The following is a 20885-nucleotide window of genomic DNA, read 5'->3' as shown; positions in this document are numbered from 1 at the left end:
TCCAAGATGGCAGACAATCTGATATAGGTTATATGTGTACAATCATGTTAAACAAATTTCCACATTATTCATGTTGTGATTGAAGAATCAGAACAAAGAGAAAAAATACATGCAAAAAAGATGAAAATAATATGTATCAATATGCATTCAAATGCCATTTATTTCTCTGGATGTGGATAGTATTAGATATCATAAATCTTTTGGAATTGTTTTAGATCGCTGTATTGCTGAGAAAAGTTCAATCTATCACAATTGATCATAGCACAGTGTTGCTGTTTCTATGTACAATGTATTGCTGATTCTGCTCATTTCACTCAGCATTAGTTCATATAAGTCTTTCCAAATTTTTCTGAAATCCACCTGCTCATTATTTCTTATAGCACAATAGTATTCCATTTCATCCATGTACCATAATTTGTTTAGTCATTCCCCAAATAATGGGCATACCCACAATTTCTAATTCTTTGCCACTATAAAGAGAGCCGATATAAATTTTTTATATATGTGACTCCTTTTTTTCTTTTATATGATCTCTTTTGGATATAGACCTAGTAATGGTATTGTTGGATCAAAGAATACACAGTTTTATAGCAAAGTTCCAAATTATTCTCCAAAATGGTTGGATCAGTTCGAAAATTCACCAACAATGTTCCAATTTTCCCACATCTTCTCCAACATTTCTCATTTTCCTTTTCTGTCATGTTAGCCAATCTGACAGGTATGGAGTAGTACCTTAAAGTAGTTTTATTTTGCATTTCTCTAATCAAGAATGATTTAGGGAAGCCATTATAGATGGCTTTAATTTCATCTGAAAACTGCTTGATCATAAACTTTGACCATTTATCAATTGGGAAATGAGTTATATTCTTACAAATTTGATTCAGTTCTCTATATAGTTGAAAAATGGTATCATTATCAGAAACACTGGCTATAAAAATTGTTTCCTAGCTTTCAGCTTTCTTTTTAATATTGTTGGTATTGGTTTTGTTTTTGTAAAAGCTTTAATTTAATGTAATTTAAACTATTAAATCTGCATTTCATGATGCTTTCTATCTCTTATTTAATCATAAATTCTTCCCTTCTCCAGAGTTCTGATAGGCATTCTGTTCCTTGTTCTAATTTAATTATAGTATTAATCTTTATGTATAAATCAGGTGCTCAATTTGACCTTATCTTGGTATATATAAAGGTATAAGATGTTAGTCCATGCCTAGCTTCTGTCAAACTATTTTTCAGTTTTTCTAACAGTTTTTGCCAAATGCAAACAGATTTCCACACTATTTATATTGTGATTCTTATCTAAGAAGTGGTAGTCTTTGTGTTTATCAAACAATAGATAGTCATTTACTACTGAATCATGTGTGTCTAAACTATTCTATTGACCTACCACTCTATTTATAAGGCAATACCAAATAGTTTTTATGATTGAGGCTTTAAGACATAGTTTTAGTTCTTGTATGAGTAGGCTGTCATCTTTCTTCGCATTTCCCCCCACCAAATCCTTTAATATTTTTAATTTTTTGTTTTTCCAGATAACTTTTTTTATTTTTTCTAGCTCTTTAAATACACTTTAGTAGTTTAATTGTTATGGATGAAGAAATTAGTTTAAGTAGAACTGTTATTTTTTATTATATTGACTCAGCCTACTCATGAGCAATTTATTTTTCCAAAATTTTTAGATCTTTATTTGTGTGAAAAGTATTTTGAAATTATATTCATATAATTCCCAGGTTTGTTTTGGCAGGTAGAAGCCCAAATATATTTTCTACAGTTATTTTAAATAGAATTTCTCTTTCTATCTCTTGCTGGGCTCTGTTGGTAATACATAGAAATGCTAAGGATTTATATAGGTTTATTTTTTATCCTGCAACTTTGCTAAAGTTGTTAATTGTTTCAAAAAGTTTTTTAGTTGATTAAGATTCTCTAAATATACCAATATATCATCTGCAAAAGAGTGATAGTTTACTTCTTCATTGCCTATTTTTATTTATTCAATCTCTTTTCCTCTCTTACTGCTAAAGCTAACATTTCTAGTAAAATATTAAATAATAATGATAATAATAGTTATCTTTGTTTTACCTGTCATCTTATTGGGAAGGCTTTTAGTTTATTCCCACTACAAATAATACTTGCTTATGATTTTGGATAGATACTTCTATTATTTTAACAAAAACTCACTTTATTCCTATGTTCTCTATTGTTTTTTCTTTTCTTTTTAAAAATGTATTTATTTAAACTTTAAATACAAAATAGAAAAAAAATATAAAGAAAAGAAACATTGCCATATACATAGAACATGAGATTAAAAAATAAATTTCCATTTCGCAAAAGCATATATATTAATAGAACACATTGTATTCAAAACTATCTTTGCTTCCTTATAGTTTTTTTGTTCTCTGCTGTGCACTTTTTACTTTTTTCTTTTTTTTTTTCTCTTCTCCCCCCCACCTCCTTCAAGCCAGCTATATTAAGTTCAAACATATACATATGTATACATACTTCTAAATAATGTAGATATCTCCTTTTTGGTTGAATCTTTTAACAATGAATTTGATATTAATGATCACTATCCCTACTTTTTTTTCCTAATAAATTCTACTCCTCATTATTATTATTATATGTCTGTGTGTATCTTGTTTTCTATTCCTGCTAATTCTTCTACTTTACTTCTCCCTGGTTTGCCTTGCTTACCTACCCACCCGACCCTAATGATTTCTCTTATATCCTCTCTCCCCTACACTTTGCCTTCCTTTTTAAATCTCATTCCTATTAATCTGCATAGTTTATCCCATTCCTGTTAATCTCCATTCTCTTCTGTACTTATACTATTATACTGTACCTTATATTATTCCCTCCCCCATTTATTTCTTTAATTTTGGAAATTTATATTGTGTGTATGTGTGTGTGTGTGTGTGTGTGTGTGTGTGTGTGTGTGTGTACACACACATATATTTCCCTTTTTAACATATTCCTGACGTAAGAAGAATTTCAGAACTACCAGCTCTCCTCCCTCATCTAATTAATCTGTGCCAATTCTCACACCTTATTCATATAGCATAATTACTATTTTTACCTTTGTGGTCCTCTTGAAGAATAAAGAACAAATAACAACAACCTTTTCCTATATGGTTTTGCTTTTTAGAATCACATAATATTCAATTCTGTCTCAATCTTTCTTTTGAGACAATTACTAATGACAATCTTAGATATATAGTCTGTTTCCACACATAAAACATGAAATTTGTCCTTACTGAGTTTCTTGAAATTATTCTTTGATATTGATTCTTATATGTAAAAATTTTCAGTCTTGTTTGCAATCTAAATCTGAAAATCTAGCATTTCATTGGATATCCATTTTTTCCCCATTCAGTATCATAGTGAATTTTTCTGGATATAATATTTTCAGCCACAAACCTAGTTCTTTACATCTTTAGTATATAGTATTATTCCAAGACCTGTAGTCCTTTACTATAGCCACTGATAAGTCTTGTGTGTTTCTGGCTGTGGCTCCAACATATTTGAATTTTTAGTTATAGTTGCTTATAAAAATTTTTATTTGATATGGGTATTTTGAAATTTAGCAATAATGTTCTGGTAGGTTTTCCAATTAGGATCTCTTCCAGGTAGTGATTGGTGGATTTTTTTTCTATTTCTATTTTCTCCTCTGAGAGGAGATTCTAATACCTCAGGACAATTTTCTTTGTTTTCTGTATTATTGTATCTATATTCTTTTTATGGTCATAGCTTTCATGTAGCTCAATTATTCTTTTATTTCTCTGTTATTGATCTGTTCTCCAGATCTGTTGTTTTTCTCATAAGATATTTTGCATTCTCTTCTATTTTTCTTTTTTTGTTGTTGTTTTATTATTGTTATTATTATTGAGTAGGGGAGGTTGAGGTCTTTCACTAATATAATTTAGTATTAATATTACTTCATTGTCTTTGGTATTTTTTTTAGCAAGGTGTAGTTTCCTTCATTATCTCTTTTAATTAGATCTATTTTTGCTTTTGCATTTTGTGGAGAATATATCCCATTCAAATTCATAGTTATGATTGGTAACTATACTTTCCTCCATCCTAATTTCTCCCATTTATACTTTTCTCTCTGTTTCCACCCTATTACTCCTGAAAGTATTTTGCTTCTGCCCCTTCAATTTGCCATCCCTTCTATCAGCCCCATCTCCTTTGCTTTCCCCTTTCCCTCCCTACTTCCCTATATGGTAAGATAAATTTCTATGCCTACCAGAGTATGTACATTATTCCCTCTGAGTCAAAACTGATGAGATTAAGCTTCAAACAAAGTTCATCTCCTTCCCTTCTTTTCCTCTACCATAATATGTCTTTTGTGCCTATTCATGTGATATAATTTACCCTATTCTGCCTTTCCCTTTCATCTTCTTTGAGTACAATTTTTTCTCCATACCTTAACATTTTGTTTCCCCTTATTATCATCACATCAAAGTAAACTTATACCCACACCCTCTATCTAGTTATACTTCTTCTAACTGGACTAATAAAGATATAGAGATAGAGATAATAGAGATAATTCTCAAGAGTTACAAGTATCATCTTCCTTTGTATAAATGTAAATAGTTTAAGCTTATTGAACAATATGTTTGTTTTATTTTTCTTTCCTATTTGCCTTTTTTATTCTTCTGTTGAGTCTTGTATTTGAAGATCAAATTTTATATTCTGCTCTGGTCTTTTTGTCAGAAAAGTTTGAAAATCCCCTATTTCATTGAATATCCATCCTTATCCCAAAAAAGACTGTTAAATTTTGCTGGGGAATTAATTCTTGGTTGTAATCCAAGTTCCTTTGCCTTCTGGAATATCATATTCCAATCCCTCTGATCCTTTAATGTAGAAGTTGCTAAATCCTGTGTAATCCTGACTGTGGCACCTTGATATGTGAATTATTTCTTTCTGACTGACTGCTTGCAATATTTCCATCTTGACCCAGAGTTTTCATTTTGGGATCTCTTTCAGGAGATAATCAGTGGATTCTTTCAATGACCGTTTTATCCTCTGATTCTAGGATATCATGGCAATTTTCCTTGATAATTTCTTCAAAAATTACTATCCAGGATTTTTTTTTAAATCTCTTTAATGCAATCCAATAATTCTTAAATTACTAAAATCTACTGTTGTAGAAAATAGTTGTTTTTCCAAGAAAGTATTTTATATCTTCTCCCATTTTTCATTGTTTTAATTTTGTTTGGCTGATTCTTGTTGTCTGATAAGAGTTTATTAGCTTCCACTTCCCCAATTCAAATTTTTAAGGAATTATTTTCTTCAGTTAGCTTTTGTACTTCCTTTTCTATTTGGCCAATTCTGCTTTAAAATTCTTTTAATTTTGCTTTCTTTGGTGGATTTTTTTCTATTTGACCAATTCTATTTTTAAAGGAGTTGTTTTCTTCAATTTTTATGCTTCCATTTCCAAACTGTTGACTCTTTTCATAGTTCTTTTACATATCTCTCCTTCCTTCTTCTACCCCAATTACTAGACTTTTAAGCTCTTCCAAGAGAAGAGGAGTTTTGGGGTTTGAGACAAATTGACATTCCCCTTTGAGGCAACACACATAGGTGACACTTGTCTTCTTCTGAGGTTGTGTTTTGATCTTCTCGGTTGTCACTGTAGGTTTCTATGGTCAGGATTCTTTTGGGATTTGCTCAATTTTTTAAAGTTGAGTTTTGTCCCTGAGGCACAGAGGATATTGTTCCAAGCTTCTTGAGACTCCACTGCATTGGAGTGGCCAAACCCAGTCACAACTAGGTTCTGAGAGTGGCAATTTGCCTTCTGCACTAGCACTGGAAGCTTCACAAATGGCCTGCTATGGCACAGCCAGGATTGAGGGGACTTGGTTGAAGATCTGTGCTGTGGCTAAGAGCTTCCTGTTGGCTTGCCCAGATACCATCTTTTTCAGAAATTCTTCAGTTATGTTAAGTTGGAAAATTGGTTCACTCCATCTTTTCTTCTGTTGCTAAAAGCCCGATTTAATGTTGTTTCTGAGGGAAACTGGGGAGAGCTCAGGTAACTTCCTTACTTCTCTCTACCATCTCAGCTCTGTCTCTTCCATAATTCCTATTTCAGCCACTTTAAAAAAGAATAATTCCAAATTGCTTTCTAGAATAGTTAGATTACTTTGGAGCACTACAAATAGTGAGCTTATCTTTCCAGAATAAATCAAATGTTTTTTACCAGTTCATAAATAATAAGAGATTAAAAAATATATTTTTTGTAGCAGCAAAATAAAGATGAAGCCTCCATTTTGGATCACCTGAACAAATTGTGTCATATAAGTACAATTAAATGGTATTGCATAATAAGAAATAATAAACAAAAGTCTAAAAAGTGGGGAAGACTTGAATTCATACAGACACAACATACATGATGGTGTAAAGGAGGAAAAACACTAAAAGACACCAGAATATCAACACAATAACCAATCCAGACTCTAGAAGAGTGCTGCTTTCCTAATTCTTCATACTTCACTTTTTGTCATTTATTTGTCTTTCCATATCTCTCATATTCATCATTTCTTTTCTTCAGCATAGGTTCTTTCTTGGAAAAGAAGCATTGAATTACAAGTGCATAATGAGGCATGCACTATCAGACACATTAAGGTATATGTTTTGCTTTATTGCAGGTCTCATACAAGGGAAAGTTCTATTGGAGTAGGGTTTTTATTGGAAAGAGACAACATAAAAAGTATCAACAAATTATTTTTTAAATGGGATTTCATATTCTCTTTAACTTTAAGTTAATTATGATGAGAAATGTATGATATACTATAGAACTTTTATGTAAAGCCTTCTTCCTCTCTTTCCCTTACCAACTTTCATCAAGGATATCTTAAGTGTGTAGAGCATTTCTATATAATTTTGTAAAGATAGGAAAGTAGATAAATGTAGTCAGTGGTCACTAATTTTTTCTTGATAACATATATCTGAGATTTCTGGTCTTTGATATTATTTACTCTTTCAGACACCCTGAAAACTGATCCCCAAGATCTTCATAATTGAATCACCTTGGTATTCTCCAAGTGATCTTCCTAACAGTCAATCAATAAAAAAGCATTTACTTGATGAACTCACATAATTAAGGACCTTCCCAAATGAATAATGAAAATGAAATAATCCCAGTCCTCACAGAACTTAAAGTATAGCTAGAGAAATATCAAGTACATGTGTATGCAAAATCAATTCAAGATAATTTTAGAAGGAAAGTACTAACAGTTAGGAGGATAAGAAATGTTTCCTGTAGGTAGTATTTGAGTTGACTTTTGAAGGAAACTAATAATTTTAAGAGATGGAAGTGAGAAAGGATGCATTCCAGAGATGATGTCAAGTGCAAAGAGAAGAAGGGAAATGGGAACCCTGTGAATAAAAGAGTAAGGAGGACAATTTGAACTGACCTGGGAATCTTAGTCTGCAAGGGTGTACCAGTTATCCTTATTTGAATATTCTTTAATTTATCAATGTGGTACTCAGAACTGACCATAATATGCTATATCATTAATAAGTCTATTCACTGGGCCATCATCCTATTTCTGATCCTATCATCTCTTGCCTGGATTACTACAATAGCCTTCTAATAGATCTCACTACCTCAAGCCTTTCTTGACGACAATCTATCTTCCACATAGTTACCAAAATTTTCTTTAAAAGCTTTGTGTTACCCCCTGCTCAATAAATTCTACTGATTGTCTTGCCTAGAGAAAAATAAAATTCCTCTGATAGTCAAAGCTCCTTACAACCTAGCACAATCCTAGCTTTCCAGTAGTCTCATATTCTACTACTCTATGTTGGATGACAATCCAGCAATTGTAGCCAATTGTTGTTTCTTGCACACAACACTACATTTTACATGGCTGTGCCTCTGCACTGGTTGTCCCCCAGTTTTCTCTTCACCTCTGACGCTTGACATGCTTGGTTACTTTCAAGACTGAGCTCAAATGCTACTTTCTGTAGGATCTTCCTGGGACCCTCAGTCACTTGAGCTTTTCCATCTAAATTTACATACCTTCTATTTTGTATTATATATGTACATGCTGTTCTATCTTATCCTCTCTCCCCCATTAATAGTATATAAAATCCTTGAGAAGAGGGATGTTTTTTGCCTAGTGCTTAGTAGTATTTGGCACATAATAAGCCCTTAATAAATACTTGTTTAATTAATTGATTTATGTTAAGAGTGAAGAACTAAAAGACTAGGCAAGAATAGCAAAAATGCAAATATAAGCTTGATATAAGCTTCTTAACAATTACAGCTCTTTAAATGAAATAGATTGCCTTAGGAGGTACTATGTTCCCTCACTAGAGGAGGTATTCAAATAAAGGCTGGATCACTGTTTGTTGTATGATATTATAGTAGGGATTTCTTTTGGGGAGATGAGTTGGACTAAATGGCAGTTTATACTCCTTCCAAATCTAAAATTTTATGATTTTTAAAATTCTGTATTTCTTATTGCAATTGATTCTTCATCCCTTAAACCTTCTAAATGTTGATTATTGATGTTGATGCCTCTTTTTTATTTATTCCCCATTGTTAGCATAGTTTATTTAAATAGGTAAGGCCGTTGACTTTATTCATTCTATCTACATTGTTGCTCCTCAGTATTGATTTGGATCTCTGTTCTAACAATTCAACTTATTTTTATTTCTGCATAAATAACTGATTCAGAAATGACTGACTTCAATATTCAATTGTTTCTCATGTGTTCAAAATTAGTGAATTTCCCAAGCAAATTTCATTTGTGATATTATTTAGTGCTTCACATACCTTCCTGACTTTTCTCAAAGTATTTAGGATATATCATCATGAGACTTCTATAGAGTCTATAAGTCCTTGACCTCTTTTTTTCTTCTTACTACTTTTGTTTTCGAACACAACATTTTTAGTCTTCTTTTTATAGTGAAGTCACTAATCATTAAATTATATGACTTAATTTAAAGGGGTCCTATCAAAAACTCTATAGGGGTTTTTTGCCCCTTAATTCTTTGAAAGTTGTGTTGGTAAATAAGCTGGAATTAATTTCATGGTAGTCTTTTCATAAATGTTAATAAGAGAGTCACATGACCAAGCTCCCCATGAAATGATTTTTCTTTGTACTTTTATATGCTTGATGAAACCAGCTACTCCAACTCCATTATTTACATCTCCAAGGGGAAACTGTAAATTATAGTGCCACTTAGCAACAACATCCTTATAAATTCTAATTTTATTTATAACTACTATGTCAAGATTTATATAGATCTTTTTCCAGCAGTAAATTGGACTCTTTTCTTGTTGGATAAGGATGCATTTAGAGTCCTAATAACCTAACTTATAGATGGTGAGTAAAAATTGTTTTTAGTGTCTTCTGTCCTCTTTTCAACAACTGTCACTTCAAGAAGGTAAGGGGTGGATGGGATTCTGATTCATTTAACATTTTTTTTACTTTTCTTTCTTAGGTTGCCATAGCCAAATATTTCATCATAAAGTATACATACTGTTAGTAATGAGGGTCTTTGAAGACTGCTAGACTGGACCCAAAAAGTCTTTGTTGCGTCCATATATAATTTCAATGAGAATTATTTACACATCCATCAAAGACAACTTTTATGAAAAATTGGAAGAGAACTGTTATTCATTATAACAATTATATTAGGTTATATTAGTTTACATTTTACATATTAACAACAGAGAATGTAAAATCCTACTATGCCAAGTGTTTCTTGATTACCAAGAAGGCTTTTTATTAGTAAAATATAATTTGCTCTAAATGATCTTTTTCAGTGCAGGGTCAAAAACAGAAGAACTAAACCTCACTATTAGTGAAAATCTTCTGATGCTTATTATTTGCATGACATTGTGATGATTGACTTGAGACTGGATTACAGTAATTTTTCTCAGTGAAAATCAAAATCACTCAAAATACTTTGGCATTATTATGAAGGAAAATTATATGACTCCCTACATAGTTAAAAAGCCCATATTACTGATCCATCAATATAGATATATTGGCAATTATTGAAAATGAATAGTGACTGGAAGCAGAATTTAAAAGAAGGAATTCACCTTAATGAATTTGAGAAATAGTACTTTTAATGACCCTGAGTATCTCCCTAAAACAAAGAAAATCATCCCCTTAACAACAATATTCTTCCTATGATGATATATTGATATGAATCATGGATTACCGCACTATTCAAAGAAACAAAATTGAAGTTTATCCAAAGATCACCAGCAAAGATGTACAGTGAGCTTAAACAGGCTGCAATATATCAATAGAGAACTGTAATGTTCTCTTCTCTAAAGTGTAATGTTCTCTGTGAGCAGGTTTCTTGGGGAGCTTCTGGAGGCAGCCTTAGTTCCACTTCAGTTCAATAATCCTAAATGCATCCAGGAGTTAAAGTCCAGATCCTTTATTTTCTCCTTCAAAGTCTTGTCTCTTTTCCTGGGGCCTGGTTAGCTTTCTTAGAGGCTGAGCTCTCTCCTTGGTTCCCAGAGCTCTCTCTGAATGTCTCCAGCCAGCACAAAGGTGGAAGTTGGAATGAATCTGACTCCTGAGAGAGTGGGCTTATGGGCTTCTGACTTGTGAATTTCCCAGAAGTCCAAGGGTAGGCTTGTCCTTTAGTGGGCTTGTGATCTCCTCCTTATATATTCTCTCTAAAGGTGTGAAGTCTAATAAGTACTAGGTACATAATCGCTTAGCACCTTGTTTCAAGTTGTGGCCCATAACAGAGAACTTTTTACAAAAGCAGCTATATAAAAGATGGTATCAATAAATACATGAAGGTGGCTTAGTTATATAGTATACACACACAGAATAGTAGACTTCCTATATTTGTCACTGGTAGCCATATAACTTCAAATTACGTAGAGGAAAGCTTCTAAAACCCTTTTATGGAAGATTTAGGGAAGGACATAAGTGAGAGTTGCTAGGATGAAAAGGTATGTTTTTCAATACTTTCCCTAAGGAGTATCCACATGGATGATAGCCCAGTACACAATACCACACTTATACAAAGCACAGTCATAATTGTCATCCACTAGGAATGTTCTCAGATTATATGTTTCAGGTTTCCTCAAAATGGGAGTCAGCCACACAGCCCCAATATGGATTAAAATATAGGCATATGGTTGATTTTATAATGTTGAAGTGGCTGAACAAGAAAAAGAATTGGCATTTCAGTAAGAGCTAGAGCAATTATAAAGAAAGCTCAGTTTGCCACTTACCTGAGCCAAAGAATTAAGCAACTAAAAAGTGAGAACATTTCAAGAGAGCTAAAAAAGTGCTCTCTCTCTCATTGTATGTTTGCCTGTCTCTCTCTGTTTCTCTACCTTTGTTTCTGTCTCCGTCTTCTATCCTTCGCCCTTTTTCTCTCCTTTTTCTCTTCTCTTTCCTCTCTCCTCTCTTCCTATAATATGGTAGGAAAGATAGCATAAGGGGGTCTAAGTAGTGAGGGAATAGTGAAAAAAAATGAAAAATTTTTCAGATCAAATCTGACATCAGGAAGTAAAAGAGACAATACAAATAATAGCACCTAGTTCCCTGGGTATTTGTGGGAATAAAATGAAATATTTGCATATCTTAAAGCACTGTAGTAATTCTAGCTATTATCATCATCACTACTGCTACTACTAATAAAATATTCATGTATTTTATTAATATTTTGTTAATATTTATTCATATATTTTTATTAAGTTATATATTTTAATTTCATATTTATTTATTCATATTAATAATAATAATAATTCAAAATTGAAAGGGAAGGAATATAGGAAGGAAAACATTTGACATGTTTTTGGTTTTATTTTTGTTTCCTTTGTTGGGACAGTAGAGAGGAGCACAGATGCAACCTGGAAAAGGCTGCTGGAGGTGCTGCAGCCTCCACTTCCTCAGAAAAGACTTTGGTTAAAAGAGAGAAAACAGAATCTTAACAAATGGCAATATCTGCGAAGCAGTCATAAGGAGGAGAATTCTTGAGATCTTAAATTATTACCCTGAAAGACTTGAATTATTAACATGTGTTTTAAAGGAGTCTAACATAATTTTTTTTTCTAAAGAGATTTGAACAGTTAACTGTCATTGAAGAGTAAGGTTGTCAAAGAGTACTGAAATTTATTCTGATTTTGTGTGTGTGTGTGGAGGCAATTGGGGTTAACTGACTTGCCCAAGGGCCACACAGATGGGAAATGTTAAGTGTCCTGAGGCAGGATTTGAACTCAGGTCCCCCTGACTTCAGGGCTGGTGCTCTAACCACTGGCCCACCTAGCTGCTCCATTTACTCTGATATTTGAGAAAGTCTAGAGATTCAATGAGAGGACTGAGCTCAGTTCTTATTTTGTGTAGAAGTAATCTATGTAGAAGTCATCATGAGAAGAATTCTTGAGACTTTAAATTTTTATCTTGAAAGACTTGAATTGTTAAACTCCTTTAGAGGGATCTACCACTATGGCCAATTAATTGTTGTGATTTTGGTTGTGGATTTTCTTACAACTGACAGACTGTTGAAACATTAATTTCTATTTGGGCATTGTTAATTACTGTTAATAATTATACAGCTAGTAAAATTGATGTTTATTTAGGAATATGAGACTATCCTGATATGAATGTATATGCTTTGAGATGTGATCTTGTGCCTTTTGTGGTTTGAAAAGAGCCTCTAGCAACTACTCTACCACTAATCACTGGCCGGAGCCCAATTGCTAGATACCTATCAACTATAATACACAAGCCTGGTGGGATAATTCTGAACAGTGCAGAGTCAAGATGAAAATGAAAGTCTTTTTCAGCAGTTGCCAAAAAGACTTCACATTATAATGTCTTAAATATGAAGATCCTGGGGAAGTATAGCAGTAGTTATGTCATAACTGCTTGCTTAAGACTTTTTAAAATGTGAGTTTGTGAGTCTCTTTTGGTAAATATTTCTTTGGTATTAAAAAAATAAATAGATGTCCTATGCCTGATTTACATTACACATTGAGTAATTTTCCATTCCTTTTTGAGTAGGTCCTAAACATGAAATAAGGCAAGTTTTAAGATAACCAACCCTCTTTCCCTCCAGGGCTTTGGGATGATTGATTACCTTTAAGATAGAGAGAATTAATAAAGTAACAAGTAAAACAGTAAGCTAAAGGATAAACATCTAGCATCTCTCCTTGAGTCTCTGAGAAATGTAACCTCAATCTGTATATCTCACTCCTCATCAGGATGACTATAGATATGTTAGAAAATGTCTTTTTACACGTAGGCTTTTTTCCCTGTTACGTATATAAACCTTAATTCATTATAAGAAAACACTCACTGATGAGGGGAGAAGTTTAGGTGTTGAAAATGATTGTGATTTGTGAATTGTTAATAACAAAAATAAAAACTTAAAAAGAAAATGCAAGGCATGTTCAGGGTCCATAGATTAAAGGTGCAGAATAAGCACTAATAGAGATGCAAAAAAAATCAATTAAACATTTTTAATGTGCAGAAAATTTAAAAGAAACTGGAGTTAGCTAGAGTATTTTGCTACTACCTTATTAAATTTTTCTTTTAAAAAACCCAACCCAATTTCTTTAAATAAAAGTTCAGTTTTTTATTCAATTTGGTTTTTTAAATAAGATCACTTATTTAGGCTGGAAAGGACCTTAGATCCAAGCAAACCCCCTAAATTTACAAATGAGGAACTGGAACCTAAAAAGTCTAGGGTTTACAGCTGGTAAGCATCCCCACTGCAGAATTTGAATTCAAGATATCCTGACTCCAATTCCAGCACTCTACCATTAGGTCATGATGAAATTACTATATTTACAGGATTCTACTAACTTAAGCCTTGATTGACACCACCTCACTCAGCCTCCTCTCTCCTCCCCTGTTTGGCTGGATGAGATAAAACCAAACTCTTGAATCACTCTACATGTCCTGCCTTGCCTCATTCCAATTCCACAGACGCCCTATACCAGGTATCTTCACTATCCTAATCTTCCACCCCTACCCTAACTCCTTCCCTTTTGTGTGCTGCTCCTTGAGGGCAAAGGGCATCTTTCTTTTATTAATCAGTACTTAGCATAGTGCCTGGTACATAGTAGGTTTTAATAACTATTCACTGGAAATTGGAATGGAAATGTTTATGTATGTTGATTATTGATGTTATAATATTTTTTCTTAAGAAAAAGAAACATGTACATTTTAGCACAATGCAGTAATTTTTAAAGATAACTTTTCCCTTGCTTTGATAAATTCTTCTTAACCATAAAAATATATTAACAATTTTATTATTGCTAGATTCAGGTCTATTTAGAAAAAAAAGAATGTTAGATATCTTTCAATTCACTCATTAGTGAATGTCATTTTTCTAGTTTATATACTAATAATAGAAATTTAGAGAGATTCAAGGATTACAAAATATATAAATTATCTTGTTTCATTCCCCTTCTAACTGGGGGAGGGGGATAAGTACTATGGATATTGTAAGTATTTCATTAACTATTAATTTCTAAAGTGAGATTTTGAACCCAGGTCTGCCTGCAAACCCAAGCACTTTTTTCCATATTCCTTTGTGATAAAATAAAATAACAAATGGGGATAAAATGCTTTATGCAAGGCAGTAATAAATAATAAAATGTAGCCACTACAGAATATACATATATATATATATATATATATATATATATATATATGTATATATATATATATATATATATATATATATATTTTTTTTTTTTTTTCCTAATCTAGGCTTTCTAGGAAAATTAAACTTTGGCCACCAAAAAATAGTGGCATTTAATAAGTATCAATTCCATGAGTATGTGATTAGCTAACACTGTCAGATTTTAGAGAAGCTTAGAAAACAACAATTATCATTAGCATACTATAACTATGAATGGAATTACAAATTCCTTTGGTAGTCTAAACTTCCCTTAGAAGCAATTCATTATAGAATTGATTCAAATCACTTATAACCACAAGAAAAGGAAATCATTGGACACCTGGTAGGAAATCAAAGTGAATAATGAAGTGTTAATCTTAGATTTTTTTTTTCAATCTTTTGTACTGGAGCAAAACACCACAACATCAATGCATTTTTGTGTTCACTTCTTCCTTACACCCAGTTTGTTTTCTAGCTGAAAATTATCTTGATGATGACCAATTCTTCCACAGCTATAAAAACTTTCTCAGAAGTAGACTTTGTTCTTTTTCCAGGAAAAAAAAAGTCAACAACTATTTTTCTTTTGTAAGAAAGAACAATTGCAAAAGATATCTAATTCAAGTTTTACCTCACAGATGGTAGTCAAGTTGATGGCTCAGTCTTTTTATCAGTATGAGTTTGAGTCTTTCTTTGGAAAGCCTGATTTGTGTGTGTGTGTGTGTGTGTGTGTGTGTATTTTGTGACATATCACCCATTATAAAATAACAAATTAAGGCCTTAACAATTGCTCACTAGGGTTTGTAAATTAAATTTTAATGCTGATCTTATATAAAGATATTTCTGAGGCATAGTAAGATATTTTCCAAAAACCTTTAGCTTTCATTGTGCTTTTAAAACAAAGTCAGATATCATAGATGGCAAAAACTAACAAATTAGATCAATTTATTTGTTTCCATTAAAGTAAATTTTCTTGACACTATACCAAACACCAAAATGAACAAAAGAGTTAAGTGATCCCCTAAACAACCAGCCACCAATTCAAACTTTCCAATTCCTACTCCATTTGTTTGAAATGTCATGGCTACCCAGAAAATTCATCCTCATTCTCCTATTTCTCTTGCTTAGAGCATTTGTGCTTTTTGAAGACACTGGATTACTTACCTTAGAAGCCCTTATCATTGAGGGCAAGTAAGATGTATGTGGTTTCATCATTAGGACATGAAGTGACCCAGATTAGGGGAAAGAATATCTAACTGGCGTTCCTATGTGTTACTTGTATTAATTTTCTTTTCAGAGAAAAACAAACAATTAGGTTCTATAAGGCTCTGCATACTATATTTTATAGGTATTATGGGTTAAAGAGGCTTTTCCGGTCTGATTTGAGAGCACAATATCCATTTTGACACTCTAACCCAGATGAGAAAATTAATGATTACAAATATTAAATGACAAGTCCAAAATCACACATCTATTTTCCAATTGATGTGATTATGATACAAGTGAGACACAAGGGAATGGAAAGTACAATGGTTATTTCTGCTGCTATTGACCCGTGTTGATAATAAAATTATGTACTTCAATCTATTCTGTGCCAGCTGAAACTTTGAGACTAAGTAAATATGCACAGGAATGCATTCTATTTTCAGTAAAGGAATCAACTGAACTGTTCTGCTCCACTAGCCATGAATACATATAACTGTAAGTAAAGCTAAGTTTCCAGTGCTATTCCTGTGTGAGATTCCATTGCTTGTTCTGATACTTAGAGCCCTGTTCTCTGCACATTTCTAAGAAAGTATTTAAAATTCTTTTAAATAAAAAATGATAATAGCATCTTATATTTATCTAACACCTTGTAATTTACTACAAATCCATCTCAGATAAATTTTCTGATTTGGTCATCATAATATGTAAGCAGTTTATAAATATTATATACTTTTTTTTACAGGTCAATGCTTAGGGATATTACACTTCTAGATGGTTATATTGCTACTAAGTGGTTAAGAGGACTAGATTTCAAATATCTAAACAGTGATGGAAAAGAGAGTTGGCTAAATGCCTAAGCCCTTAGTTTTTATTCAAGATCTTGACATGAAGTACCCCAAATCACCCATCTTTTGTCTTCTTAGTTGCAGAAGTATCCTTTATATGTGTGTAAACATATGTGTATATATAAATATCTAAAAGCATATACTTGATTAAGTAGGAAAGTTGCCTCAGATAAATTATTAAGTCAACTTTTGCAAGCTAAATAATAACCATCATTTGATCAGTTCCTACTTTTGAAAACTGCTACTTTTTCAAATCCCTGAGGCCAAGAGGGAAGACTATAATCTTTCTTTCTCCTTTCTGATAGTCTTTCATTGGCTGGAGGAAGATTTTAAAGTCTGCTGATTTCTGCCTCTTTCATGTCTCTTCTCCCTATTTCTTCCATTTTAACACATCATAAAATGACTGTACATGATCATTCTGTAAAAATAACATTTATCAAAAATGCAGAGATATCAAGCTCTTTTGTTATACCAGTTGTCCCTTTTACTAACCTGTACTTGAAATTGGTATTGTGGTTGAGCAATTCTCCTTAGCACATGTTCCCATGATCGAAGTTAAAGTCACTGTAGGAACTTCAGTACTATCTGTCATAACAGAAAACAAAAAATGGTATAGAGACAAAAGTCACAAGTGATATGTAACTCATAAGTGGATTATATTAATGTATAGCTAAAACAAATCTCATCACCTTTCCCCCAAAACACAAAACTATTCTTAACCTCATTAATGCTGAAAACACTGTTATTTTCCTGTTTATCTAGATCATTTTCAGTGTCATTTTCAGCTCCTCACTCTCATCTCACATATACAATTACAAGTCTTGTCATTTCTATCTTCAAACATCTTTCCTTTAGTCCTCTTTTCTCCATTCACACAGTCCCACCCACTCACCCACCCAGTTTAGGCATTCATCACCTCTCATTTGGGCTGTCTTAAACGCTTTTTAACTGTTCTCTTTGCTCCAAGTCTCCCTATTCCAATCCCTTGTCGAACATAGCTATTGTATAGGTCTAATGACTCAATATTCATAAAGCATTTATTAAGTACTTATTCTGTGCCAAGTACTTGCTAAGCACATTAGATTCAAGTGACTCCCTATTACTACCATGATCAAATGTAAAGTGCTTTCTTTAACATTTAAGTTCTAGTACCATGACCCCTTCTTCCTTTTACAATCTTCTTATACTTTACTTCACATAGTCTCCCATCAAGCTAAACTGGCTTGCTTATTGTTGCCTCCACATGAGGCTCCTCCTGCTTTTGCTTGCATACATGTAATGCTCTCTCTCCTCACCTCTGCCTCTCATAATCCCTGGTGTCCTTCAAAGCTCAGCCAAAGGTTGAATACTCAACTAATTTCTGCAGGAGGCCTCTAAATCTTCCTTAGCTGCTTGATCCATCTACTCTGTTTACCTTCTATTTACTTGGTATGTGCATATTTGTATATGTATGTATATATAGATGGATATATATAATGCTCTATATAGCATTACATAGGAACATAGGAAATTGTCAGTAAATAGGAATGGTTTTGTCTTAATTTATGCTCATATGTCTCTTTTATTTCACATCTCATTCTATCACTTTCATTTTGAAAACTATAAAAATAACATTGGGAAAGAGGAAAAGAAGATCCTTTCTTTATTTCTGTATTTATTGTAAAATTTTTTAGTATTTTCTTACTACAAGTAATCTTAGTTATGGGTATTACACACACATATATACATATCTGCATATTGACACATTAAAATTTTAAATATTTTAATAGTTTACATAAATATTAAAACTTCTTTAAATAGATATACACATACATCTATGTATCTATATGCTGTCTCCTCCCATTAGATTCTTTTATCTTTTGCCGTGTCCTCAGTACTTAGCATTATGTCTAGCACAGCATCTGTGCTTGATATTAATAAACACATATTAATTGCATAGATCAGTTTCTGGTTGACAATGTTTAAGAGTACAAAATATTGGTCTGGGTTATCTATTTCTTAAAATCTTAATTTACAATGAAAGAAAAATACAACCAACAAACTAAATGAACAAACCAATCTAGTGAAAAAGGAAATAACTTCATATGTAATCTTATAGGTAGAAAAGACCTCAGAAGTCATTAAGTACCTATTGAATCCCATCTACTAGATCCTTAACTTGTAGATATATTTACGTTGAATACTTCCAATATTTCCAGTACTCATAAAGTAGTTGAGTTCATTTTGAGGCAGCAGTTTTTAATAATGCTTTTCCTTACATGTATGATTGTTTTTATGTAGCTTAATTTTAATTTCATTAGACCACATCCCCAACTTTTTTCCCATTATTTTCTTTGACATTCTGGAATTTTTGTTCCTTTACAGGAATTTTATAATTTTATCTAATTCTATAAAATCACATGTATGATTGTATGATTAGAATAATATTAAATCTATAAATTAATTTATGTAACATAATTTTCATTAAACTTGCATGGTCCATACATAATTAATGAATACCCAACCAATTTCATATCTCTTTTAAATTCTCTTTTCTCCAGGTTAACTAATTTCAATTATTCTTTACATGATCCTTGATCATTGCTTTAAGCTCCAATTTGTCAAATTTCCTTTTAAAATAAAATTATTAGAACTAGCAAAATAGTTCAGACACAATGTGATCATTAAAAAGTACAATTGGACTGCTTTTTCCCCCTTTACCTCGAATATATATTTGTAATAATACAGCTTAAGATCTAATTATCATTATTCTACTAATCATATTAAGTAATAACAAGTTAGAAGGTAACTTGTACTATGAAGTCTTTTTTCATGGGAGTTACTATCAATCCAAAGTTTTTCCCATCTATCTGTAAAGTAACAATGATTTTTATGCCCAGAATAATAGGCAGGAAATAATAGGAGGAAGGAAAGGATTTCAAAACAGAAATCCTAGGGCTCTGGCATAAAAGTTGAGGCTAGTTATGCTTAAAGATTACTGAGTAACTTCCATTCTCATCCAAGAAGCATTTTTAAGTACTTTCTCTGTTTTTAAGGCACTGTGCTAAACAATGAAGAAAAAAAACACTCCCTGTCTTCCAGGAACTTGCATTCTCCTTGGGAGAGAGAGTGGAGGAGAGAAAGTACTATTTCATATAAACAGATAGGTATATACATAATTTGAGGAAGTAGATGGCCTACCTAGAGGGATTTTTAAAAAGCTTGCCATAGCTTTGTAGTGACCAGAAACTGGAAACTACACGGATGCCCATCGATAGGAGAATAGCTGAATAAATTGTAGTATATGAACATTATGGAATATTATTGTTCTGTAAGAAATGACCAACAGGATGATTTCAGAAAGGCCTGGAGAGACTTACAATGAACAGATGCTGAGTGAAATGAGCAGGACCAGGAGATCATTGTACACTTCAACAACAATACTGTATTATAATCAATTCTGATGGACGTGGCCATCTTCAACAATGAGATGAAGCAAATCAATTCCAATAGAGCAGTAATGAACTGAACCAGCTACACCCAGCAAAAGAACTCTGGGAGATAATTATGAACCACTACATAGAATTCCTCATCCCTCTATTTTTGTCCGCCTGCATTATGGATTTCCTTCACAGAATAACTGTACACTATTTCAAAGTCTGATTCTTTTTGTACAGCAAAACAGCTGTTTGGACTTGTGTGTGTGTGTGTGTGTGTGTGTGTGTGTGTGTGTGTGTGTGTGTGTGTGTGTATATATATATATATGTATGTATACTGTATTTAATTTATTGGTCAACCTGCTATCTGGGGGGGGGGGGCGGAGACGAGAGGAAAAATTAGAACAAAAGGTTTTGCAATTGTCGATGCTGAAAAATTACCCATGCATATATCTTGTAAATAAAAACTATTAAAAAAAAAAAAGCTTGCCATAAACATGAGCTGAAAGGAAGAAGCAAGCTTCAGAGATTAAAGAAGTTAGGAATTCTGGGTGGAAGAAGTAAGGAAGGTATGCATGGAATTCATGTATCATGGCCTCAAGAAGAGATGCCATTATTTGAATAGAAAAGAGAGAAAAAAGTTAATATAAAAGAAAATTAGAACTTAAGTCTTCTCTCTCCATAAGCTTGTGTCACTAATAATTTTAATTTTTCAGAAATTGTGGCATGCCAAGATTTATAACAACCTCTTGTTCTATAGACTTTAGTCAAGACTTACCATTACTTCAGTAAAGAG

General features: G+C 32.5%; 1 protein-coding gene across 2 annotated transcripts in view; it reads right to left on the bottom strand.

Annotated features, from left to right (window-relative positions):
* ITPR2 (inositol 1,4,5-trisphosphate receptor type 2) overlaps nt 1-20885 on the bottom strand; it is a 507042-nt gene that overhangs the window by 57831 nt on the left and 428326 nt on the right. For both annotated transcript variants that reach the window (XM_074268787.1, XM_074268789.1), the window contains exon 52: nt 17166-17258. In XM_074268787.1, the coding sequence (XP_074124888.1) occupies nt 17166-17258 (93 nt within the window). The remainder of the gene's footprint in view (nt 1-17165; nt 17259-20885) is intronic.

This window comes from Sminthopsis crassicaudata, chromosome 5 (genome assembly GCF_048593235.1).
Source record: "Sminthopsis crassicaudata isolate SCR6 chromosome 5, ASM4859323v1, whole genome shotgun sequence".
Lineage (NCBI taxonomy): Eukaryota > Metazoa > Chordata > Mammalia > Dasyuromorphia > Dasyuridae > Sminthopsis > Sminthopsis crassicaudata.
The sequence above is the reverse complement of the archived record's forward strand: the minus strand, read 5'-3'. Positions and strand labels throughout refer to the sequence as shown.